The 27,577-nt window shown below is 46.9% G+C and overlaps 1 protein-coding gene across 2 annotated transcripts in view; it reads left to right on the top strand.

The window, feature by feature from the left end:
- Window positions 1-22,805, top strand: part of cdkal1 (CDK5 regulatory subunit associated protein 1-like 1) — a 250,054-nt gene extending 227,249 nt beyond the window's left edge. For both annotated transcript variants that reach the window (XM_080857466.1, XM_080857467.1), the window contains exons 13-15: window positions 5,065-5,148; window positions 10,924-11,088; window positions 21,734-22,805. In XM_080857466.1, the coding sequence (XP_080713592.1) occupies window positions 5,065-5,148; window positions 10,924-11,088; window positions 21,734-21,907 (423 nt within the window). In that variant the 3' untranslated portion in view covers window positions 21,908-22,805. The remainder of the gene's footprint in view (window positions 1-5,064; window positions 5,149-10,923; window positions 11,089-21,733) is intronic.
- The last annotated feature ends 4,772 nt before the right edge of the window (window positions 22,806-27,577 follow it).

The following is a 27,577-nucleotide window of genomic DNA, read 5'->3' as shown; positions in this document are numbered from 1 at the left end:
GCAACATGTCGTCATGCCGCTAGAGACGAAACATTCCGCCGCATCTAGGAGAAAGCCAGGCTCGTCACAGATAAGGCCTCTCTCCAGGAAGGCTGGTGCACTTTTAAAAGAAGAAGAAGAAGAGGAAGAAGAAGAAGAGGAGGAGGAAATAGAAGTAAATAGAAGGAGAGATGTATTTGTCTTTGTCTGGACCGTAAGCCTCGTCTGGTTTTGATCAGCCTACTCAAGGATTCTCTCTGCTCATCGTCAAAGCGTGCGAGATTAGCGGTTTGTTAACGCCGGACTGCCGTAATTATTGTTTGGTGAAAGACTTGGATCCGCGGTGCGCTCGAGAGAGAGAGAGATGGAGAGGGCGAGTTTGTTTTCTCTGCGCCTTCCAGAAGCTTCTGAGGGATCTGGTTCCATCTCAACGCTTCTGTACAATTAGATTCTCGTATGGCAGGATCAGATCAGCCCACAGCAGTAATCCCTTCCTATTATTTCTGCTCTGATTTTGTTTGTGGCATAATCCACCAACCTGGATTACAGTCAATTAAAGGGACGGCCATCTCCTATGTGATCTGAAGCCAGGATGTGTTTGAATGGTGGAGATGAGCTTCCTTCTCCTCTCGTGGCCTTGTAGCCCTGATCCCACCAGATCCGAGTGTTTACCAGATCCCTCCTTTCATCTCCGCTCTCATCCTCCTCTCTGTTCTGTCTTTCCCTCTGACATCTCCCCCTCAAGTCTGACAGGGTTGACAAGACCATGACCATATGGCCAACACCAATGCAAGATCAAGTTCCGGATCCATTGGCGTTATTAGAGTTACAATAAGAAAAATAATGAAATAATACTTTATACATTTCCTTTTCTCACAGTCCTCACGAAACCTGTGTGGGAGGAGACGTCAGGCGAGGCTCTCTCTGCTGGGGCTCAGAGTGATATCCCAGAGGCTTGTTCCTCTCGCTCGTCCTCTGCGGATGTTCTTGCAGTCCTCTGAAGTGAACCTGTGCAGGCATGTCAGCTAATTTGAGGCTAGTTGGGAGGAAGCCCCCAGAGGCATAGAGAGTTCAGTTCAGTACAGTAGGTACCCATCCTGCTTCTGCTCAGACTGCAGACATAGGCGTCTGTTCGTCAGGGTTGCCATGGCTTGCACTGTGACTGTGGTCATAGACGTCTTTTCTCCAGGGTTGCCATGTGTGGCACTGTATTCAAACGCTTTTTACCTTATTATCAGTGTGGGTTTGTGTTTATTAGCAAAAAAAATAAAAAGTAGTCTTAGTGTTCCAAAAAAGTTTTTTGGACAGTGAATTGCTTCTCTCTTCAACTGCTTGCACTGATATCCATCCTCACATTTAGATTCCTTCACGCTAAAGTTTTTTTCATGCTTAAAAGTTGAGAATAAGTCAAGGGCTTCTGAAAGCCAGATTAAAGAGCTAATCAGTTTGCACGCACACAAGCATAGAGGCTTATCCTTTGTAAGGCAGCACGCTAACACTCTAAATCATACACACACACACACACACACACACACACACACACACACACATACATACATACATAAACACAGGCTCGAAAATGGTGTATGATTGGTTTAACATTCATGGCACTTTGCGGGAGCCTGGCAGTAATTGTATGATCTCTCTGGTGAATGCATTCGCCCACACTCGTTCACAAAACTCAGTCTGGTTTTTTACTCAGCCTGCCGCATGAACGGCTTGCCACCGCTCCACATACATTAGGCAGTCGGCATGGCACTAATTGTGTTTTTTATCGCCTCTGAGCTTAGAGGTTGGAGTGGCTCGAGTGTGCACTTCCTCCATGCGCGAGGTTGCAGAGGGACACACACAAACACACACACACACACACACACACACACACACACACACACACACACACACACACACACACACACACACACACACACACACACACAGAGGGGCACCTGTCCCATGTCTCATCCAGAGTTATGAGCCTAATTTGTATTCCCCGTGGCTCAGCTGATAGACCCACTGCTAGAGTTGACACTAACAACAGCAAGATAGTGGGTTGGATTCCCATGGAGCTCACATGGGTTACGGGTGACAACATACATCTGTGCTGTGAGATGCTTTGGATAAAAACGTAAATAAATAAACGACTATGGCAACCAGTTTATCAGACCGTTATTCACTCCCTTAAGGCCTATTTATTAGTATATTTGCTGTGCCGATGTTCCTGTAATTAATAATTCATATCTGTAATGATGTTAAAAAGCGTTTTATGCCCCTTAATGTGTGGCTGACCTCCTGCTGATGTTTAATGTTATTAACCAAGGAGTTGGAAGGCACTGATTTCAGGGTGTAATTTTCAAGTGTTTTTTTCTTTTCCACTTTTTAATTAAATTAGATTTGTTGCGAAGCATGGCTAAAAACGTCTGAAACAAACTCCTGTGTGGTGCTAAAGAAGGCTGGTTTAGACTGGACTGGACTGGACTGGTGTGATCCGGTCTGATCTGGACTGGTCTGATCTGATCTGGACTGGACTGGACTGGTCTGATCTGATCTGGTCTGGTCTGCTGTTCTCTCTGGGTGGGCGTGTGGAGGTGTTTCTACTGCTCCACTAGTAGAGCCAGGTCTTGGGTCAGTTGCCCGAGGCAGCACAAATACAGATTCATATCAGCGCGTCTGAATTCTGAGAAAAGCTCCTGCTGAATGAACAAATGTCAGGGTTCTCTCCAGGTTGCTGTGCGCGGTGACGGCCATCTTACATGGCCGTTGGTGCTGCCGGGCCTAAGCTGGGCCGGGTTTGGGTCAGGTCCGCCCTCCTCTGGGGCTTTGTCTCATCTGTGTGTGGCAGACCCACCATCAAGGGGAGTCAAAGGGTACTGATGGCCCTAGCCCAAGGCCCGCTTATGTCTATGATGAAATGGTGTGTGGGAGAGGAAAGATGTTTTGCCTTGTGCCAAATGGAACTTGTATTGTGTGTGAGTGTGTGTGTGTCAGCGATCTGTGCACGTGGGTGGTGGTTCTTGGAGTTCATCTCCTCCTCAGGCTGAGTAAGACACACAGCGGGTCTGGCGCCTGGAGGCCGCCCTGCGTGTGTGTGTTCCCATCTTTATGTTGTCATCGCTTCTCTGTGTTATCTCATGTCCCATCTGATGGACTAAGCTCAAAAGATTTCACTTGAATCCAGTTGGAGAGAGTGGTCAGGTCCAAGCGTGTGTGTGTGTGTGTGTTTATTTCTGTGTGTGTGTCTTGGAAACCAGATTGGTCCCAAACAATATATGGTTTGTATTATGATTATTATGAATAAATGTGTAGTTTCAGAGAATTAGAGGTCTGGTGAGATGCCACCAGTAAGAGTTCAGGTGTGTGTGTGTGTGTCTGGTGTGTGTGGTGTGGTGTGGTGTGTGTGTGTGTGTGTGTGTGTGTGGTCACCAGCTCCTTATCCGTATACTACCCCCAATAATACAGCTGTGAAGCTTCAAAAAGGAGCTTCAAAGAGGACGAGACACCAGTGGGGTGTGTGTGTGTGTGTGTGTGTGTGTGTGTGTGTGTGTGTGTGTGTGTGTGTGTGTGTGTGTGTGTGTGTGTGTGTGTGTGTGTGTGTATGTGCGTGACTGGATCACACAGCTCAGTTCCGCTGCATTACTAATGAGTCAGTGCAAGTTGCCATGGTTCTTGTGACTGCTGCACTTTGACCTCAGTTTCACAGCAACCTGCTGCCCTGTCATGGACAGCTCCCCATGCTTAAGTTCTCACAGGTGCACTATGGGATGCCCTACAAAGGTCACAACCTCAGGAATGTCTGCAGCAGGATTTAGGGGGGAATGGATGCTGGGAGGAAGAACAAAATCCAGTTATTTTTTCCATCTCTTTCTCTTTCAGTGTCAGGATATACAGAGTAAGGGACCATGTCTGAGTATGGAACTTCCCTGAGTTTATAAAACTAAGTCTACAAATTAGACTTTCTCAAACCTGTATTAGTTTTATTTGTATTTGTGCGACTCTGTACCACATGGTGGGGTCTGTGGAGGGGGCCTGTGTCCTCTTCTGGCCTGTCAACAGGCCCTGCAGTCCACCAATTTCCGGCTCTGTCACACACACAAAGACACCCTCATGCACATGCAATCACACAATCTTATACACATATTTACGCATACACACAAACTCGCACCCTCACTCAAACACACACAAGCACATTCATGTACACACACACACTCACTTTTTTGGCATATGTTTGTTTTACCAACATACACATCCCTATAACTGAAGCACATACTCACACTGCATTAAGTATTATTACAAAAATGCTCAGAGATTCCCCAGATAGTATGATTGCTTTAATGAAATAATTTTTTACTTGCTCTCCCCCTCCACCAAGAAGTTTTGCCTTTCCAAGAACTCTACTAAAAAATACAAGGCGTTCACACGTCTCATGTCAGGCTTTGACTTAAAGGACCTTTGTTTAAAGTGGAAGTGGTCGTCTTCCAAAAAAAAAAAAAAAAGACAACAACACAATTTTCACGTCCTCTGTTCAGGCAGAGAAAGGTCTACCTCTCATGTTCTGCTGTGTTCATTAAAGAATATACGTGTTGTTAATGGATAACTGAAATCATCTCTAAAACTGAATCACACCTTTCTTCAACTGACCCCTGTTTAGAAGATTTAAATTGGATATGTGTGCTGTGAGCTAGTGTGGGCGTGTGCGCATCCCTCTGATTAACACATCGGTAATGAAACCACCTCTTCACTCCGCTAAATAAATAAATAAACTCATCATTAGCCAAGAAAGTTCAACTCCAAGATTAATGTATTTGCTTTTTAGTAACTCTTCTATAACCTGAAGTTTTTGAGAGATAATTGGGACATTTCAGAATTATTGTAGTTGTTGTGATTCCATTCAATCAGTGCTTGTTAGAAGCAGAATGTAATGACAGTCTTCAAATAAACTTTGGTTTCAGGGTCAAAAATGAAGTTCTTTGAAAGAAAGCAGATTGTTTTTTCTCATAAAAGCCTAACTTTGTCCTTGTCTAACTTTTTTTTTCGCTCTCTCTTTCCTCTCTCTGTCTGTCTGTCTCTCTGTCTCTCTCTCTTCTGAAGATTGGCGAAAGGCAGAAAGTTCTTGTGACCGAGGAATCTTTTGATGCACAATACTACGTAGCACACAACAAGTTCTATGAACAGGTAAGAAACACTTCTACACAAACACACGTGGGTTGCACACAGACACACACACATACAAACACACACACACACACACACACACCCTATCTCTCCCCCCTTACCCATGGCCTGTTGTCTGATGGTTCTCCAGTAGACCATGTGACATGGGGGGTAGCCTGCAGTCACATTCCTGACCGGACAAGCAGTCACAAGGCTTCAAAGCACACTTGTAAAGATCCCTCTCTAAGATCATCAAATAAATCAGTCTTAACAGTCATCAAACACGTTTGAAGCGCTCTTTCTTAAAAATGGTTTACATGACATCCCTTCCTTTCTTCCTTTCCTGTATCGGGGGATGCAGTGAGGATTGATTTCTCTCTTTCAACTCCAAGACAAAAATGTTCTTTCCCTTTTTTTTTCTCCCATAATCCCGTCTGCCAGCTGTGTCATGCCTTTGCAGGAGAGTGTGAGTCAATGACGCCCCTGTGGGGGTCTCCTCCTGAGGACGTCAATCCCCCAGCTGCCTGTGCGGAAATGAAACCGCCATTTTTTTGGTGCCTGGAGCGGAATAGGAAGTGACGTCACAGCTCAATGAGTCACGGCGGACCATTCAGTGAGGGAAGCATCAGAGCCGATTTCCTCTTGTCCACAGCTGTGGCCTTGACAGCCGCGTTCGGCAGCATCACCACATTGAATGTGTGGTTGGGTGTGGACGGGCCATGCTAAACTGTTGGAGCGGCGTGCTCAACCCTAAAGTTCTAAACGTCTTTGGGACCAAAATTATCGAGAACGAGAGAGAGAAGTTCCAAACGTATATCCCCTAGCTTCCATTAAGACATGTCAAGCAGACGGATTCATCCCAGCCCCTCTGATGCTTTGCTGTTCGTAGAGAACACCAGTCACCTGTCAACTCAGTAAGAACACTAAATACACCCCCATTGAAGGCAGTGAGCATCCCTATTAAGTCACCTAGAATAAATGTGTCTGCAAATGACAGATGTACAATGTAAATGTAATGGCACTACAATCATTCTTATGAGCATTGAAGAATGGTAGTGTTGCAGCCCCTACACACACACACACACACACACACACATAAAAACACACACACACACACACATATACAGGTACCAGAGGGGAAGAGGAGAGAGCTGTGACTCATTCTGCCACTTCCCTCTGTCATATCCCTCCCTCAGTTCCACACCACGCATTCCTTTTTTTTCCTCTTTCTTGTCTCACCCCCCCCCCCCCCCCCGTCTTTCTCCCTCATGTACCAACTTCTCCTCTTTCCTTTCGCCTATTCTGTCATAGAGGCTTCTGCCTCTCCCTCCCTCTCTTTTCTCTTTCTTGCCCTCTCTCCCTCCCCCTCTCACTCCCTCGTTCCTCTTTTCCTCACTAAGGGACAGATGCACATGTCAGCGCCCATTTTACGAGTAATTTCGTCACAATGTGCACCTAAAAATACGGCATGGTATGTACAAATAGACCGCACATGGCAAAAACCGCGTTCAGCCGGCTGCAGCAAAAAGACAGAACTCACTTTTCGGACATTTTTGCTTTTCTGCATTTGTGGGAGGGTCGTGGAAGAAGTGAGAGTTTGAAGTTATGTGAGAAGGAGCGTAAGGATTGATTACGTATTCCGTTGTATGTTTTGAAAACTGCATATGTGTGTTGAAGTGGTGTAGAATTATTGCCCTGTATTATCTCTCTGTTTGATGACACCGTTTATATCTATTTCCTGATCACTAAACTTAATTTAACGACGTTGACAGTTCCATGATTCGCCTGTGATTGAATGATACTGTTCAGCAGGCCCGGGGTGGGTAATCGGGAGAAATGGGCCGCTTCACTTCTGGGCCGGTCGAGAATTTAATTTTTTGACATTTGTCACTGTCGCTGCCAAATGTGAGGACCCGCCTGATGTGAGTCCGCATGCGCAAACTTTGCGACACTATTGTAGTACAACGAGCCAGGTAATGCTGGTGGTGTAGGCTACAGCATGAAGTGGAATGACATGCGCATTTGTTTACGTTTGAAATCCACCAAGGTTTATGATGTTAAGCTTCATGTTTATTAGTTAAGCAGTGCATTCATTAGCCTACTAGTAACACTAATACAACATAGCCCCATATGTTGACACTGAGCCTTATGCTGTAAACCGTTGACAAAATTAAATAACACTACGTTAAATAAACCTACATTATGCGTTAAGAGAAGCCAGATACGTTGATATTAAACCATGTATGAGCATGCACGTCTTGGATAGTTTGCTCCTGAGCCTTCTGCCGTAAACCGTTTGTGTTTGCGCATGCGGACTCACATCAGGCAGCGGCGGACTCACATCAGGCAGGGTCCTCACATTTGGCAGCGACAGTCACGTTCGTTCATCTTCTCTTAAAGTAGGCTAAACACGTTTCACATTCTGACACCGCAGCCTCTGCATGGGTTGTACCATGCGAGGAAGTTCTCCCCTCCCAAATAGAGTTGGTTGGGTCTTCTCATTAGTTGGTTGGGTTTTCTCATTAGACTGCTGCTTGGCCAGCCCAAACGCAACGATACGAGGCAGGGAGGATGGATGGGAGGAAAAGGCCATAGGAGGGGCTGAAAAAGCCAGTTTGAGATAAAGAAAGGCAATGGAGGGGGATGCAGCCAAATGTGCCAAGTTTACCGATTTATTTTCAAGAGGTAAAAACACAAGTGGCAACTGGTAAAGAGAGACATAGGCCTAATGATTAGCAACGTAAATATTCGGCTAGCATTGTAGCGTTGGTTAATATCGTTGTAGCGTTGTAAACCTATTCGCAAGCAAAATATTACATTTAATTGAAATATTAGCCTTTTTATAATCACCCAATACATGGTAAAATGACTCCTGCTGAAAATGATGTGCACGAAATGTGCAATGAGGAGGCCATGCCTACAGGGACAGGTAGAGAGGTTAACCAAATAAACAATATGAATTAAAGTTATTTAATGTAAGAAAGAGCAGTATATGACAGAAATTGGATAAATGATGAAAGAAAAGAATGACAGGGGAGATTTTAGATGATGAACCAGTTGTCTCATCTGATGTTGCTTTTGAAGTGAATGTCCATAATGTTATTCTGGACACTGTGGCAGGTAGCATGGATAGGAGGTTTTCAGCAAATGCAAAACTTGCCTTAGAATTGGCTTGTCTTGACCCTAAAAACATTCCTGAAATAAAGATAGATGGGCTCCCTAACTCAGCACTCCAGGAAATCAGCAAATGTCTGCTTACGTTTGATTACAGAGTTACTGTTAGCACATTACAAACGGAGCTGTCTAGCCTGGCATACCAGTGGGAGAGACTGAAATAGTCCTCTTTTGAAGGTTGTACTGTCAGGGCATGTAGGCTAGTGAGATGGCACAGGAAGGTCAGGAGGATAATGGCGGACTACCATATATGGAAGAACCAGAGATGGAGCTTGAAAGCAGGACCTGTTCCTCCTGCAAAAACTGTGCCATTTGTGCCCATTTAATACTCTCACTGTACAACCTCCTCACAGATGCTTATCATGTCATTAGGTAAGCATATAAGTTTGGGTTGACTTTGTCCATCACACAGGTTGCATGTGAGAGAAGCTTTCCAAACCCTAACATTTGTGAAGAATAGGCTTCGAAGCTCATTGAGTCAGGAGAACTTGGAGGATTTCATGTTAATGTGCACAGAAAAGGAAATCCTCATGTCTAGAAGCAGTGACACAGTTATAGATAAAGTGACTGAAACCAGTGCAATGCTTAGGCGGTTACTGATGCTGTAGATGCTGTTGGTGCTATTCCCAATGTAACTTTTGTTTGTTTGTTAACCAATGTACTGTACTGTGAGTTGAACTGTAAACATTGGATCAATATCCTCGTTGTTGAAGAGTGGGATAGGTTTCAAATGCTTTATTTATTTATTTCTGCTTTTGTTAATTATCAACCTATCCTTGTGGAATAGCGGAATATTTTTTGTTGACTTCTCAGTTTAGGTGGATTTTTATTTAACTTTTACATTATTTGTTGAACCATGGTATTAATAAAAAGAAAAATCAGAATAGTAAGAGCTGAACCGTTGCTTCATTTGTCCAATTTCCGCTACCATGGAAAAAGTGGGCCGGTCATGGGCCTGAAATTCCCGGGCTGAAAAGTGGCCCTGCTGTTCAGGGATATGGTTGGAGGGCGTTGACATGTGTTGATCAGCTGCAGGTTTAGTACATTCAACGTCAAATGAAAAGGCACAGCGTGTTTCTGCGGACTGTGGACTTCCGCTGTTCACACTGCTTCTCCTCTAACATATGTACATCTGCACCTGTCTCTCTCTCTCTTTCTCCCTCTCTCTCTCTGTCTCTCTCTTCCTCACGTTCCCACCTCTCTGTCTGTTTCCTGCTGAAACACAAACTCCATCCTCTTCGCTGGTCAGTCTGTGCTCTGACCTCAGCACTGGTCTCCTCTTCACTGACCTATTTGCTTCTCTCCATGAAGATGAAGCAGACTATTGTCACAGAACACATTCAGCGGGCCATTTGGCTTTTCTAGATGAGAGGACCTTGACCGGCCCCGTGCCGTGCTGCAGGTGAAAGGGGAGGCTCTGTGTATTCTATCTGGGTCATGTTGTAAAGCACTGAAGAAGGAGCCTCTTTTCACACAACATGGTTCTCTCTGTGTGGCCAATTCTATGACCTGGTTGGCTTTTATACAACGAGAGCATGCGAGTTGACAAATAAAGATGACTTCGCCGTGGTAACAACATGAGTGACAGACATAGCTTCGTAGTACTCCAGACCGCAGTGTCTAGTTGCTGTGGAGCGATGATTTTTCAGTTACATTTACTCTCTTGAATTCATACTTGGCAACCTTAATGAATTTCCATCGCTTGAAATGGTTATTTTAATGTAGTGAGCTTCGCCTCGTTCTCTTATTATACTGTAAGAATAGGGAAGTGGAAGAATAAAACCCTCTGCCTCAGGTGCATGGGTTTGATCTCTGGGCTTGATATAATTGAATTTTTCAAAAGGCCATTTTTAACGTTTATTGAATTGAAAGTCATTACACACTAACAACACAAGAACTTGCACTCAAAGGTGCAGACAAAAAAGGAAGTGGCTCTCTCCTGAATAATTGGCGGGGGGAAAAAAAACGCTGAGATCTAAAGCTCCAGCCCAGGTTAGATTGCACCTAATGTGCTCTAAAACCTGCCCAGGAGTCCTTTTAAGCCTTGAAGCCGCCATCGAGCGTCAGGGCTGCAGTAATGAAGGCACTCCGGCTGCAGAGCCCCCTACCTGTGTCGCCCGCGGAGACGAGTCAAAGTCGATCTGATCCCTCTGCGTGAGGTCCATCATCCGCTCGCCACCATGCAGAGACGCCGCACGGGCTGCTCAGAACAGCCGAGGGGCTAAAGGGACTCGAGGCTGGAGAGATTGGAGACACAATGGAAAAGGGCCCTTGGGAGCTTGCAGTCAAGCGCAGTCAACTTTTCATTTCCGTCGACGCGTATGTCATACATACAGGGGAGCCGAAATGTGTTCCTCAAGGACTACAGTGCAACGCACCAGATGGGACACAGTCGACAAGGTGGCAAATGCAAAAGTGCTAAATGAAGTGAAAAGGTTGCTGCCACAGTGCTGATTACTAAGCCAAACTCTGAAACATTGGTCAGTTTTTCATGCATGGAGACATGGTGTGTCTGGCCCAGGGTGTTTGGCCTGAGTTTCCTCTCTCATGTCAAACACATTTGCCCTAAATATATATCGATCTTCTTTTCTCTCTCTATCCCCATATTCCTTCCCCTCTCAGGTGCTGGTGCCTATGAACCCTGAGTTCAAGGGGAAGATGATCGAGGTGGATATCTACGAGACAGGGAAGCACTACATGAAGGGGCGACTCGTGGAGGACTCCCCTGTCATCACACCCTCCATCGCCGAGCCCCTACAGCGAGGGGAGGTGTCAGGACTCACGCAGGTAAACTCACCGCTGCTCAGGTGAAGAAGCATAAACTGAGGTACACTCTCCTGTGGTCGGGTACACTCACCTGTGGTCAGGTACACTCGTCTGTGATCAGGTACACTCACCTGTGCTATGGTACACTCTCCTGTGGTCAGGTACACTCTCCTGTGGTCGAGTACACTCACCTGTGCTATGGTACACTCGTCTGTGGTCAGGTACACTCGTCTGTGATCAGGTACACTCGTCTGTGATCAGGTACACTCACCTGTGCTATGGTACACTCTCCTGTGGTCAGGTACAATCTCCTGTGGTCAGGTACACTCTTCTGTGGTCAGGTACACTCACCTGTGGTCAGGTACACTCACCTGTGGTTATAGACTCTGACATCCAGTCAGGTACACTGAGCTGTTTTCCTCTGCAGCCTTCAGAATCAGCTCATTCACTTTGGGAAGCTCTGGCAAGTCCTGGTGCAAATCAGCACAAAAAATATAGTCAGCACTACAACCTAGCATCCTTAGGTTAACACTTCAGAACATAACCCCAGGAACATTTACAACCTCAGAACTTAGAACTGTAGTTTCTAACCACTACTGCACGTTATTGCCACTTCTGCATGTTATTGCCCCTACTGCCGACTCATTCATTACCTGTGCCCCCAAAGTCAACGACTGTGGAGCCAGCCATCACTGAAAGCTCATTAAGTAGTTTGGGCAGTCACTGTTCACTAGCGACTGATTAGCCAGTGTGGCTAGCACATAAGCATGAGTCATTAACCAAAACTGTGATTAACTAAGAGTCACTCAGCGCGACTACCAGGGCTTCATTTCTCTCTGTGGAATCCGACTGTCAAAATCACTTCTGTACGATCCTTCATCTGTGTACAAAGCAAGACTCTCTCTTTCTCTCTCTCTCTCTCTCTCTCTCTCTCTCTCTCTCTCTCTCTCTCCCTCCTCCACAATAAGCTTAACTCAGGAAACACACGTCACTCGGAGGTCATAAACTAGTTCTGTATACACACACACACACACAAATCCACCCCTCACAGTCAGAAGCTTCTCTGCTGTATGAGAGCTGAAGATGGTTTACTAACACACTTGCCTACTCTCACACACACACACACACACACACACACACACACACACACACACACTGTCCTGTGTGAGATCTGAGGCTGGTTTCATTCAGAGCAGGAGCCAGAGTGTCTGTAGGTTAGTATGGCTCTCGTATAAATGTTTCTGTGAGGAATGTTCCTGTTCCAGAGTACTTCACTGTCATCCGAGGCCAAACAACAAACCCGCCTGACTTTAGAATTTTCATTTCGCCATGGAAACAGAGAGGGTCTGGTTATTTCTTCTGCTAAGAGCATGCATGTGCATGCACACACACACACACAACTGAGGGCGAGAGCCTGGAATGTGGATGTTTTTAGAATGATTAGAGTTTGTAAGTATAGCTTTCAACTTGACATTAGTTTGAGGTGATCCATTGAAGATGGCATTCTTGGGGCTCTCAAAACGAGGCCCACCCCACTAGTCTACCGATACTGAAGGATGACATATTGAGCATGGCCCTCCTACTGATCACCCCTGCAGCTGGGGCCTAAGTGAATGAGACTCCACACATTCGTGCTGTGCACTTGTGCGACTGTGTGTGTGTTTTTGTGTGTGAGTGTGTAGGTGTGTGTGTCTGACTGAGTGTGTGAAGTTACTGTGGAACGGTCACATTGAGCAAACGGCTCTTACTCTCACTCTCTCATTAGCCGCGGCGCAGCATAAGTGGGTTAAAGGGGCTGAGGAATGCTAACGCGTTAGCCGCACCGATGGCTCCCACTTAAGAGCCATTTCCACCCCATTACCCCATTCCTGAATTAAAACCCCAACCCCAGGACCCCCCAACCCACCACCACCCCCACCCCGTGGGGTAGTGTAATTATTAGGAGACGTGGAGGTCAAAACAATAATTCCCCTCAAGAAAAGAAAAAACAACTCATGAAGATGGTGGTCGGAGGAGCTGCATGCTGGGATGTTAGTGTCGGTGTCGTTGGTGAGGGCTTTAAAGGCCGCTCCGGATGGAGAGAAGAGGTCAGGATGAAGGAATGGAGTTAAACGAGTGCACACTTGCTCTCTCTTCATCCCCTGTGGATCAGATTGCGCTGCTACTCACGGAGCTCTAGGGGGTGATGTCATCGATGAGGTGTTGCCGTGGCGATCTCTGGCTCCAATGTACGTGTGTGCGCGTGTGTGTGTGTGTGTGTGTGAGCGAGAGAGAGTGTGTCAGCGTCAGGAGGCGATGGTGTGTGAAATTAAAATGTGTATGGCCTCTCTACTCACTGTCTCATGTCCTCTCTGCTCCTGCGATCACAAGCCACACTGAGAAATAACAGCCCAGACTCTGATTAACATAAGGAAGAGAAATAATGACAGATTAGCCAGCCATATAGTTCCCAAATTAGTCAGCTGTGGACACAGGCTCACTCTTTCTCCCTCTCCCCTCTCTGACCCTGTCTCTCTCTAAGACCCCCCCCTCTCTCTCTCTTTCTCTTTCTCTCTCTCTCGCTCTCGCTCTCTTGCTCTCCCTCTATCTATCTCTCCCCTTGTGCTTACTCTTCCTTTCTGCCCTCCAGCAAGTAAAGGTCATTAAAGGCGATCCCTTTCATTTCTAGAATATAGTGTGTGTGTGTGTGTGTGTGTGTGTGTGTGTGTGTGTGTGTGTGTGTGTGTGTGTGTGTGTGTGTGTGTGTGTGTGTGCGCGCATTGTGAATGGACAGAGCAGAGGGAATGGAGGGCTTGCAGCAGTCCAGCCTGGTCACATAAGGTCAACTGATGGCCAGCTAAGATCAAACTATTTATCAACATTGACTTTTAAAAGCCTATTATATTTATTGTGTGAGTGAGTCCATGGCTCTGCTGTGTGTCTAGGCAATTCATTACAAGTTTTGAATCTCAAAAACATTTACAATGCAGACTGACTATATTGGTATCGTGTACCAGAACTAAATTAGCCTCCTAAGATTAAGCTTCTTTGTAGATATCGACTAACGTCTTTAAAATGACTGCTTTAATGATAACGTTATCGTTCAATTAAAGTATCATTAAAGTTTACACACACACACACACAAGTGGATTAAACACACTCTGGTCTATAGCCTTGCAACTTTTCAGATGATCATACCAGCTAACCTTGACTAGTCTGGATGAGTGTTCCAAAGACTGTCTGGAGGAGTGTTCCATAGACTGTCTGGAGTTGCATGTTCTATTTCAGACCCGCATTAGCCCTCCGCTCCTCTCGCTTCTCTGTCTGGAGGAGAGCAGCATGGTCCATTATCAGACCTCCATAAGCCCTCAGCTCCTCTCCATAATCAAGACTGTCTGGAGTTAAGAAGCATGGTCCATTATCAGACCTACATAAGCCCTCAGCTCATCTCCAGAATCAAGACTGTCTGAAGGAGTGTTCCAAAGACTGTCTAGAGCAGTATGTTCTATTTCAGAACCGCGTAAACCCTCAGCTCCTCTCCCTTCTCTGTCTGGAGGTGGGCAGCCAGGTCCATTATCAGACCTACATAAGCCCTCCTCTCCCTTCTCTGTCTGGAGGTGATCAGCCTGGTCCATTATCAGACCTGTATATCTATTATAATTCTGTCTATAGAAACAGCAGTATGCAGTCTCCACTCTGGTTACTGAGATGCTAGACTTATACGGTCAGTAGAGGGTCACGCTGTTGGTCTGAAGAGGCTACCGCAGTTCTGATTGGCTCTAGAGATTCAATTCGCCGACCCAAGAGCTGAAGTGCTTGCAGGAGAGGTTTAACAGGCTTAGGGGCTCAGATACACATACGCGTTTTTGTAAAAACGCGACGCTAGGAAATGCATTGATTCCTATGGTACGGGGCGCTTTGCGTGAAAGCGCGCCGTACCATAGGAATCAATGTATTTCCTAGCGTCGCGTTTTTACAAAAACGCGTATGTGTATCTGAGCCCTTAGGTGTCGTTCATTGTTACACACACAGGTTTTGATATCTACGCAAACACATACAGGCACGTGCACACACACACACACACACACACACACACAGTGTGTTGACAGCTCTGAGGCACACATGTAGAGTCTCATGCACAACTCTACACACACATGCCCAACCATCCATCTTGCAGACATCCATCGGTAATGTATCTACCATTCTGTGACCAGTGTGTGTGTTAGCACACTCAGATATAGGCGTTTTGTATAGGGGTCTTTGTAGGATTTGTTGTCTTGTGGTCATGGTGTATGTTTGCGCTTCTTCTCATTATCCATGTCTCCCAGTAAACACGTGTGTGAGAATGTCAGCCCTTAACTTCTTTGCCCATGCATCTGCCTCTGGAGACACTGTTAGTGTGTGTGTGTGTGTTTGTGTGTGAGTGAAACTGCACTCCATTCGCTTCCCTGAGGACTTGACTATCTACCCTCTCTTTATCTTCTAGATTTGTTTGTTTGTTTGTAATTTCTATTGTATTAATTGCTAGTTTAGGTGCTAATTAGGTGGTAATTGGCAGGTTAGTCAATACTAATTGCACCTTCCTTGTGACCCTACGCATTTCATGGTGACAAAGTAATCAGCATTCTGTGATGAAGCTCAATCAGATTGATAAATGTCTTCTTTGTGTCCCTCTTTTAAGTCGACATCATTTCATCACATGAGACATTTGCATTATTCTTCAAATGACCCTGAACTGCATCAATTTAAATGATAAATATGAAGAAACCTTAATTACTGGTTTCAATTATTATAAGTTTGTGTATGCAGTTCCTGTGCGTGCGTCTGTGTGTGTGTTAAATATTTTTTAATTACATTAGTATAGCCCATCTTGTTTTAACAGAAAGAGTGATGTTCTCTAGACCTATGAAGCTATTGTACAGCTCATGGTTGTGTGTGTGTGTGTGGGCTGAACAATTTGACTTTACACCAGTGTGTTTATGTTAATGCATTCATAGGAAGAGCTCAGTGCTGTGTATGTGTGTGCATAGATTAATGTGATACCCATTAATTCCCTCCAATAATTAGAAATGAGCCTTCTGTAATATCTCATTAATGTAAAATTCATCAGATGGATTGAAGCTAGTCTCCCCCTTAAGTTAGTTCTTCAGTGTGTGTTTCATTGTGGGGGGGGTGATTCTGTTTCACCTCTCGAGGGAACATGTTACATACATGCAGTCATGCACTAGCGCACACACACACACACACCCACACACACACTCACACACTCACACTCACACACTCACACATAAGGACCAGGGGCCAGAATTAATATGTTTAAAAAACCTAATACACACGTTCTCTCTCTCTCTTTCTTTCTCCCTCTTCTCTCTTGCAAACACACACGTATTCCCTTCTTTAAGTTCTTTAAATCACATTCTAATATGACTTTAGCTCTCTCTGGGTTGCCATACCTGGCTCCCTCCCTTCCCTCCACATGAGAACATTTGCGAGTGAGATGAGATGAGATGAGATGCTGGATGGATTACCTAAGCAGCCGTACCCGCCCGCCTGTAATCTGCCCGTTCTGACAAATGGAGAACATGTTTATGAATTAATGTGCTGGGAAGTGCACTGGCAGGGCAAGCTCAGGCGCTAGATATTAGCATTGTCGCAGCCTTGGCCTAGCATCGCCCCAGCTCTGTGACGAGCGCCACCGCTCCCAGGGCCAGTATTCATGTGCTAATCCTCCCCATTAGATCGCAGGCAGACAGGCATATGGGGGAGCGCCATGCCCCGGTAGTAGCCGCCTTGCTAAGGGGAACCGGATCGGAACCCGACGTGGCATTTGCAGCCTCATTGGTCATGTGCGGTGACAGAGGAATGTGTTCTAGGAGCTCCACTGGTAGAGGAAGGTATTAGCCACGCCTTAGTCATGGGTTTGACACCCCAAGGACACCCACTGGTGCATCTTCCACCTGCTGTTGCATTTGTGACATGACGATGGCGTTCCTGGGGCTCAGCTGATAGAGGAAGGTGCAAACAACACCATGCTGATGCGCGCTGACAGAAATGGGCATCTGTAATGGACTGTGAGTGGGTTTGGATGAAAGCTTCCGCTAAATGAATAGACGGTGAATGGAGAGACGCCGCTGTCCTTGGACAGAGGCCTTATGAGTGTGTGTCGACTCGTTGCAGCCTAACGAGCCTGCGGGGTCAGTGGCAGCGCAGAGACCTTTTCTGAACTGTTTCTGTTTTTCTTTCTGTTGCAATGCTCAGTGAGTGAATGTGTGTGTGTGTGTGTGTGTGTGTGTGTGTGTGTGTGTCGCATCCCAAGGTTTTTCCGTCTTCTAGTGCTGGTTGAAAAGCCTAGGCTAAAGCTCGGTTTTTCCCTCGAGGGATCCAGCTTTTTGTGTTTGTGAGTGTTTTTGTTTGTGTGTGTGTGTGTGTGTGTGTGTGTGTGTGTTTGTGGCGCGGGTGAGGGTCTCTGTTTGCGTTTGGAAATTGGCTTGATTTATAAGTAAATAAATCTATTGCCGGGTGCGGCGTGGCACTCTGAGAAACACACGCCGTGCACTGGAGTTGACAGAGGCTTACACATGAAAGCCTGTTTACTCTACTGTGGCCGCTCAGCTTAGACTTGGTCTCAGATCATAGTCACGACAGGGCAGTGTGACGGATTACACTCAGAGACTCTGTGTGTGTGTGTGTGTGTGTGTGTGTGTGTGTGTCTGTCTGTCTGTGTGTGTGTGTGTGTGTGTGTGTGTGTGTGTGTGTGTCTGTCTGTGTGAGAGTGTGTGTGTTCACAACCTGTGTTGTACCACACTGTGCCCCTAGAGAGATAAACACCAAGGCTGCCAGTTTTGTCACAGACTCCTGAGGATTTGCCTTCCAGATCTGTAGCCCAGTTGGTCCAGTTATACATACATGCATGTCTGTCATATCCCCTCAGATGTGTGTGTGTGTGTGTGTGTGCACCTGAGTATTCAGGAATGTGTGTCTATATTTGGCTCGGAAGTGTCTGTGTCTGCATGTCTCGGGAGCTTGTGTGTGTGTGTGTGTGTGTGAGAGCAGACAGGTCGGCTCAGCTCGGTTCAGTTATTGATCCAGATCTGTGCTGTATCTGGGCAGGATCTCTTCTGCTAACTGCCACTGACTGGTCCATCATTACATCATTTCCTGACCTGCATGCTCCCCCCCCCCCCCCCGCCTCAGAACACAGAATAAGGGACAGAAGTGCAAGGTTGTTACCGTGGTGATCAGAGGTGTCTTTCATCAACTGTCTCAGACCTGTCCTTACAGGCACAACCACTCAAATGCACACACACAGTGGTCTGCAACACACACACACACACACACACACACACACACACACACACAAACACACACACACACACACATTCATATGACCGGACAGACACTTCCATATTCTTCCTCAAAGAGAGACACAGACGTGTGCATGCAGGGGGCTCTTGGGAGTTTCTGCTTCTGTTCTTAGACAGTGAAGCCATCTCCCCATCCACACACTCCTGGACAGATACCTACCGACCTGTCACTCTCCAATGGAGGCTCTTTAAAGAACATCAGCTGCTGTCCTCTCTGTTCTTTCTTCTTCTCTGTCCTCTTGTCTCTTCCCTCCCTCCTCCCTCTTTCTCTCCTGTCTCTCGCTCCTTTTTCCGGCCTGCCTCTCATGTGATGTGTGTGAGTTCTGTGTGTGTGTGTGTGTGTGTGTGTTTGTGTGTTTCATTGTTTCATTTGTCTTGGGAAATGACAAAGGATGGGCATCAGGCAGATGATATGCTAGGAGACTGCTGAGCACTTTGATTGTGTGTGCGTACGTGTGTGTCTGTGTGTGTGAAGGCACTCATGAACGTAAGTGTAGCACAGCGCTGAGAATGAGGGCTGAGCCTGAGCACATGGTCCAGTCGTCTTCCTCAGCAGCGTCTCCTCTGTATGTGTTTGATCATGAGAGCCCACAGGACACTCACTGATGTCTCTCTCTTCTTACCCTTCACAAACAGAACAGCTGAGACGGCTGACTGGTGTCTGTTAGCCTGTAGTGTGTGTGTGTGTGTGTGACAGTGTGTGTGTCTTTGTGTGTGTGTGTGTGTGTGTGTGTGTGTGTGTGTGTGTTTGTCTGTGTGTGTGTGTGTGTGTGTGTGTGTGTGTGTGTGTGTGTGTGTGTGTGTGTGTGTGTGTGTGTGTGTGTGTGTGTGTGTTTGTCTGTGTGTGTGTGTGTGTGTGTGTGTGTGTGTGTGTGTGTGTGTCTCTGTGTGTGTGTCTGTGTGTGGGAGAGGATGCATAAGTGAGAAGCTGTGTATAGAAGATTGAAAGTGTGTGTAGTTTTCCCTTTGATATGGGAGATCAAAATCCTAGCAGAGGGAAAGGAGACAGGCTCTCCCACAATGGGGAAGACCCCCACCATCTCCCACTGATCCAGTGCCCTGGCCTTAGATAAGAGGAGTGAGGGGGGGGGGGTGCATGAAAGGCACTCTGGATGGACAGATATGCGGATGAAGTGACTGACAGAAGTGAGGAGAGGAGCAGAGAGATGAGAGAAAGAGGGAAGAAAGATGAGCTGCCGAGATTAGAGAGAGAGGGGAAAGATGAGAATAACAAGAGAAACAGAGAGCATCTTGAGATCCATCTCTTTATTACTCCGGGTGCTAGCAGACAGCGTCTCTCTCTCTCTCTCACACACACTCACACCAGACACACACACACACACACACACACACACACACACACCAGACACACACACACACACACACACACACACACACACACACACACACACACACACACATACAGCTGGACGTCAGGAGAGGATCAGTGTACCACCTAATGATGTGGACTTCCTCAAGGTGCCCCACTTGTTTCTCTCTCTCTTCCACTCCCTCCTCCCTTTCTTACATTGTCACTCCTTCCCCCTCCTCCCCCACTGGTCACTCTCTCTTTCTCTTCCTCCCTCCCTCCCTCCCTCCCTCTCTCCTTCAATCCATTTTCCCTGTCTGGAAATGACCTGTCAGAGGACAGTACGGGCTGTTGCCCCCTTAAAACACCCTCATGAACTGGGGGCGGACGGGGGGGGGGGGGGTGTGGGGAGAGAGACGGACGGTGTAAATCTAGACAAACCGCGGCCATCAGACACCCCCCCACCCCCCGCCCGATGCATATTAACTTCTCCACTCTGATGGGGATTACCATTGCAGGCCCTGGCATGGGAGAAGTGATGAGGTCTATGAAAGGCCCATTCCGATTGGTCCTTGGCCTGTGATAATGGGCCGATCGCTCTCGTGCACACTCTGTCCTATGGCCTAAATGATCATATTATTGGCTGTCCTGTCATACGGGGCAATAAGGAGACGGATCCCTATCGCCTCCTCTATTATACATGAAGCCTTAATGTGCCAATGCATTACAGTAGACACACACACACACACCACACACACCACACCACACACACACACACACACACACACACACACACACACACACTAATCTTACAAAATTGCCCGCAGTAGAATTTTAGTAGACTGATACACACACACACACCTCACACACACTACCGCCACTGGACTGGACTACCGGTCAGTCTGACACACACACGCACACACACACTTCATTGGTCATTATTGTCATTAGAGATCACATACAGGTTAATATTTTCTTACAGTACATTGCAACTCAATGGACAACTTCTCACATTTTCACTACACACACACACACACACACACACACACACACACACACACACACACACACACACACACACACTTATGTAAGATCCATAGGCACATTACAGCCATTATCCGACTGGCACTCCATCACACACACATGGCTCCTCACTCCAGTGACCCCTAAGGTTAACCACCTCATGGCCTGTTTGATGACTGCTAATGCTCTCACGCGCGAACACACACACACACACACACACACACACACACACACACACACACACACACACACACACACACACTCCTCTGTGATGATGATTCATAATCTACTGGTTGTCTTCCAGCCGCCACAGGCCCTAGTGAGGGAAATTAAGCCTTCCTGCTCAAGTCAACTACTTTTCATTTTGATGTCGAGCCAATTTTACACACACACACACACACACCATCATGATACATCTGTAATGCGCTGCTGGCAGGTGTTCCAATTTGAATGAAGTGTGTGTGTGTGTGTGTGTGTGTGTGTTGGTAAAAGTATTATAACGTCTCCTTCACTAGCGAAACCACTGCCTGGATCACATCAGACGAGGTCCTCACTAAACTGAGCCAAGTAATTACTAAGGTCAGGTTGCCAGGATCGGAGAGGATTAAATGAGTGGCAGATCTACACAGAGCAACAAACACACACACACACACACTCTCTTGATGCTGGTGTTCACACCTGTTTGCACAAGTGCCTCTGATTTAAATGGAGGCTGGTGAGATGGTGTGGTATTGTAGCATAAGGTGTGTGTGTGTGTGTGTGTGTGTGTGTGTGTGTGTGGATCATGTTCTGGGCTACTTGATTGGTCTGGCGGCAGGCATCCAAACATGGCTAACGGCCTAATGACTGACTCTCTCTATGGTTAGTCAGTGCTAATCTTGTTTTTCTCTCTCCATCTCTCTCTCCCTCCATCTGCTCTTCTACTCTGTTTCTCTTTCTTTCTGTCTACCTCTCTCATCCCCCCCTTCTCTCTTGTTCTGCGCTCCTGTAGGACCTGAAGGCGTGCGGTGAGAATGGCCTCCACAGCCCCTCCCTGGCCCCGTCCCCGTCCCTGCAGAAGGCCTCCTCCTGGGGGGCGCTGGACTCAGAGAACCTGAAGCAGCTGGCCGTGGGCTTCGCCATCCTGGCCATCATAGTCGTCTTCATCCTGGAGAAGATTTACTGATATGCCCCGAGCAGGACACACACACACAGACATACTCTCTCCAAGATATGACAACTCAGTGATTTCACTCGGTCGTGTGTCTGTCTGTCTGTCTGTCTGTCTGTCTGTCTGTCTGTCTGTCTGTCTGTCTCTCTGTCTGTCTGTCTCTCTGTGTGTATGTATGTTTCTTTAGTCTGTGTGCACTTGTGTGTGCGTCCCTGTGTGTGTGTGTGTGTGTGTGTGTGTGTGTGTGTGTGTGTGTGAGTCTGTGTGTGTCAATAGTATGTGTGTGTATGTGTGTGTGTCTACAGTCTGTGTGTGTGTGTGTGTGTGTGTGTGTGTATTGGCATGTATGTATCTGCATGTGTGTGTGTGTGTGTGTGTGTGTTTGTTTGTGTGTGTGTGTTTGGCGGGTAATAGTTGAATGAGAGGTGGAAAGTGTCTTCGTTCCCAGGTGTTGTGAGGACAGAGTGCCTGGACTAGGCCCGATGTGACTGGGGCAGAACTGAGTCCACAGACACACCCCGGTCTAGCTGCTTCATCAGAACCACGTTAGTTGGGTTTTACACGACCTGAAAGGACTATTTGGTTTTATGATATTTATTTTAAAGCCTCTGTGGAGAGACGTACACACACACACACACAAACACACACATACACACACACACTTCATGTATTTAACGAGGAACCACCCTCTTTACCCACTGTCTCTCCCTGTATTGCTGGTGTGTTTTTTTCTGGTGTGTTTTTAGTTTTGAATGGGAACTCCTCATTATGGCTGCAGCGGTTTGCGGTGTGGTCAGCAGACGCACACACACACACACACACACACACACACACACGCACACGCACACATCCTCCTTCTCCTGTACCTTTGTTCACTTTGTATAGGTCAATAAACAGCAGCAGCTCCATGCCACCCTACTGTCTCCTGGGGAATGTTTCTTGAATGGTTTTCATGCACAACACTGCTCATTAGGATGTGAATGTGTGTGTGTGTGTGTGTGTGTGTGTGTGTGTGTGTGTGTGTGTGTGTGTGTGTGTGTGTGTGTGTGTGTGTGTGCGAGAGAGAGAGGGGGGGATACATACAATACCTGTGTGTGTTGCCCCTTATTAGAGTGGTGTACAGCAAACTGGTGTTTTTTATGTGATCCTGCATATTTGGCATCATGGACATTGGGTCTGGAAGACACTACTACACAAACATGTCTTCACAAAAACATGTCCATACACACACAGACATATGTCCACACACACACACGTCAAAACAAACACACACACACACACACAAACACAAACATGTACATAAGCCCCCAAGTCTCCAAATAACATCTCCCTTCAACTCTCTTCACTCCACAAAACGTTCAGCCTATTCTTCCTTATAGGCTTTGGTCTCTCTCTCTCACTCTCTCTCTCTCTCTCTCTCTCTCTCTCTCCCGCTCTCCTTCTCTCTGTCTCTCATCACTGTTACTGGTAAGAGTGTGTTGGTGGTGGTGGGGTGCTCTCTGTGCTCTCCTACCCAGAGGCGAGTGCCCCTACTTCAGCCGTCCAAGTCTGCTGCCCCCCTGTTCCCCCACAACCAGCCTGGGTGGCCCTGGTAGCCGGCTCGCCACCACTTTATCTAATGTGCACACACTCCGCTCAGCCACCACTGCTGTGAACTCTGGGACTCCCACACCAACACCCTCCACCCCCAGCCCGATCCCCCCCACCCTCCAGGCCCAGCCCCAGCCCCGAGTGGGATTGCCAAGGCCATATCTGTTTAGTGTTCTGGTCATTTGCCAAGGCCTGCTTATGTGTGGGGCTTATGGCTTTGACTTTGAGGGAGTCCAGATGCTTAAGTACACAACAGGAGTGTAAGGGAGTGTGTGTGTGTGTGTGTGTGTGTGTGTGTGTGTGTGTGTGTGGTGGGGGTGAGGGGCACAGAGTAAATGTTTAGTCAGTCAACAAGGTTGTTCTTAAAAGCCCTCTAATGCTTTACTAGAGTTTACAGACCACAATTAAAGGAGTTTGCTCGCAGAGAGCGGGTGATTTATCGCGTCGTAAACTTGATTTGATTTATTTGACAAATAAAATACATCATCAGATGCCATGGGCAACAAAAATATATACCATGACAGGCTGCTGATATACTGTTTTCAACATACTCATTGAAGTTCAAAGACTTGCTTTTTTCCTGTTCTCTTCTCAATGGTACAGATGTGTGATCATGTAGCATTGATGTAGTTGCATCGTGCTAAAACAGCAGCTAAATGCTTTGCAGTTAGTCAATATGACTATTGACATGACTCAACATGATTATTGAACATTTTATTTAAAAACTATATTACACCTGGTGATAAACATTAACGCTTTGCAATCTCAGATCCCTAGGCATAGCAGGGAAGAATTCAGACGGTCAGCTATCTGCTGTTATTAATTGGATGGTGTGTGTACTCAATGACCCGATGTGGTGTGTTCACGGGAAACCCCTTAAAGGGAGTGTCCGTCTGCTATTACCTGCTGCAGAGCACCTGAACGGAGGTCGCCTCCCTTGGCCAGGCCAGAGACTGCTGACGCTATTGGACCTGATGCCTTCTACGGCTCCTAAAATCAGAAGATGACCCCCACCAGCCAGCCACCCAGAGCTGTCACAAACAATACATGTGATCAAGGAAGGTTAAATGCCCACACACACGCCCTCTCCCCACTTACTCTCAGACATTAAATACACACACACACACACACACACACACAGGTAGTTAATAGGGGGGCCTCAGGGTCATGTAGATGACTGGTATGCTCTCTCCCTCTGCCGCTGAAGGAACCAGGGGTGCTGCTCCTCGACCGAGTGCTGTTGGTCAGTAGAGCCAGGGGGTTACACACTCAGAGAGGTTCGTCACAAGATGGTTAACCCGTGGGGTGGGGATCAATGCACTGGCATTTAGCTCTGAAGCTGCAGCTCTGTGGATGAGGGAGAAAACGAAATGAATTCTCTGCCTCTCCTTCTCCCTTCTCTCTCTCTCTCTCTCTCTCTCTCTTCCCTTCTCACTCTCCTCTCTCTCCCTCCTTCCTGCTCTCTTCCGCTTGCTCTCTCACTCTCTCCTCCATTGAAATTCCGCTCTGCTCTTTGCTGGTAATTTGTTTGGCTTCTTCTCTCTCGGCGTGCGCTGACCTGTTGGCTGGTGTCTCGTACGCGTGGTTTAATCAAGCGGCTCCACTCTCGGGGTCCTCACCTCACCGCTGCTGCCTCGCTGCCTCTCCTCTCCCACCTAGACATTATGCACAAGCCCCACTCTGCCTGTGATACATACTGTATGCCTGCCTATTTACCCCTAATGTAAACAAATGCCATCATTGATGTAGTTTTCTGCTTCATTGCTCTGCTTGTCCTTATGATCGTAATCGTTTGAGGAGACTACACCCACTTAGCTGTTGTACAACTTATGCTTTGAATGCTGGCTCTCCCTTTTGATCCACTATTAATTCTGTATATTTCATGTAATTGCCATCATGTATGTATGTATGTATGAATGTATGTATGTATGTATGTATGTGTTTCATGTGACATGTATGTGTTCTTCCCCCTTTTCTTTTACTATCTCTACCTGACCAGCACCCAAGCCGATGGGTCCCCCCTTTAAGATGAGGTTCTGGTCAAGGTTTCTTCCTTGCCCCAGTCACCCTCGTGCTTGCTCACCTAGAGACAATTACACTTGTTATTGGTGCTGTATACATAAACTACAGGCTGACACTGGGCCGTAGCTGCGCCTGATATGGGCCTAAATCTGCTGCTGTCAATCAGGCGTGGGACGGGAAGTGGATGGGAACAGGGAGGCACACAGCTTCCTGTTCTAGGTCTTTATTAGTTTCGTTTCACATTTGTGTGGTGTGTTCATGTGTCAAGCTGTTGTGTTTCTCTTCATTATTTAGTTCTGTGCGCTGTCATCTGTCCTCACTGGATCTCCTCCGAGTGAGATTCACACTCTTTTATGCTGTGCCTCCACCTGTTACTTCTCTTCCTCTCCTCCTTTTCTCTCTTCATCCCCTCTTTATGCTTTTCCCCTTGTTCTACCACATTCCTGGGCCAGCCGAAGGCAGATGCCCCTCTCCTCCTACCCCTCTTCCTCCTCCTCTTCCTCTCTCATCTCTTAAGCTGGTTTCTGCCTCGAGCTTTCTTTTAGTTTCAAGGAAGTTCCACTCTGCCACTCAGACTGTAGGTTTGCTCTTAGGGGGATTTATAAGGCAGTGCACACACATGGAGGCGTTTGCTCTGCCTGATCCCACCTCTCTCTCTCTCTCTCTCACACACACACACACACACACACACACACACACCATCATCGCTGTAAAAAAGGCCCGTCACTCAGCCATTTCGCATATGTCCCACAGGGTCTCTGTTGGCAGACAGCCTTCCCATCAGCCCCTTGACAGCAGCGTTGTCGCTAATTAGATCTACTGATTCACCGTTAGCCTGCGCACGCTGCTCGACGTCTGCAGGGTAGGAGGTGTTGGGCCGCATTCACAGATGGAGCGTCGTAGGGCCTGAGTGTGTGAGGAAAACTAGAAGGGGGAAGCAGCTGGAGAGATAGATGGAAAGGTCGTCCTAGCTGTGCCCCTTCTTTGTGGTGGAGGGGTGGGTGGGCTGGGGGGGGGGGGACACACAGAGCACGAAACTGAATTAGGGTAGAGGAGTGCTGAAAAGAAACGACGAAGAACAGATCTGCCCTCTGCAAGTTTTTAGCTTATTCATTTAGTTTGTCATGCTTGCTGAATTGAGTTTTCACAGCCGTAGTTCATTTAATGTCAACTGTGCTCGCCCCACACACGAGAGAGAGAGAGAGAGAGAGAGAAATGGGGGGGTGGGCAGGCTAAAGAAGCCAAACAGGAAACATCACCATTCAACAAGGAAGAGTCTATCTAAGCAGCACAGGCTGCCTGTTGGATATATCAGATAACGGCACACTCTGGCACCTATCTAGTGGGTGGGTAGCAGGTGGGAGCATGATCCAGTCCATGGTTCGCGCCTCTCCGAGATCTACCCTCCGCAATCCCTTCTCTCATCCTGGCAAGAAAGCAATTCCATTTTCACAGGTTGAGATGAAAACCCCAGTGGTAGGTGATGGAGTGTAGCTGGCTGTCAAAGTGATTTCAAGCTGTTCCTCTCCCACTGTGCTAAGACTCCAAACTGATTCTCACTAAGACTGTCACACATACACACACACATACACACACACACACACACACACACAAACCATCCCCACCCCCCATCATCCTCCAGAGGAAGCGGTAGGGTGAATAATTAATTGTTGGAGATTGAGAGTCACTGGTGATGAAATCCTGTCAGTTTGGTGTTTTTCTCCATATCACTTCTTCTCCTTCTTCCTCAGCTGTAAACAAATACAGGTTTGTAGGTCACAGCGTAGCGTAGCATGTTAATAAGCCCTAATGGAGACATCAGGGAGTGACATCCCTGGAGTGTTAACGTTCATATGTGTGCATATTTCTGTAAGAAGTGTGAGAATTATGGAATTAAACTGAAGCCCTGTTTTAAACTCTGTCATTAATAATGTATTGCTGTGGAGGGCCTTACTGCACTAAAAACGTTGCCCGTGTTTGTGTTTCCTTGCTGTCTCTGCACTGAGAGACTGTAGACGTGCTGAGGTTAGCGATAGTTAAGTACTTCTACCTTGCTGTTGTTTTCTTCTGCTT

The sequence above is a fragment of the Sprattus sprattus genome (genome assembly GCF_963457725.1).
Source record: "Sprattus sprattus genome assembly, chromosome: 19".
Taxonomy (NCBI): domain Eukaryota; kingdom Metazoa; phylum Chordata; class Actinopteri; order Clupeiformes; family Clupeidae; genus Sprattus; species Sprattus sprattus.
Note: the sequence above shows the minus strand (reverse complement) of the source record. Positions and strands in the feature narration are given on the sequence as shown.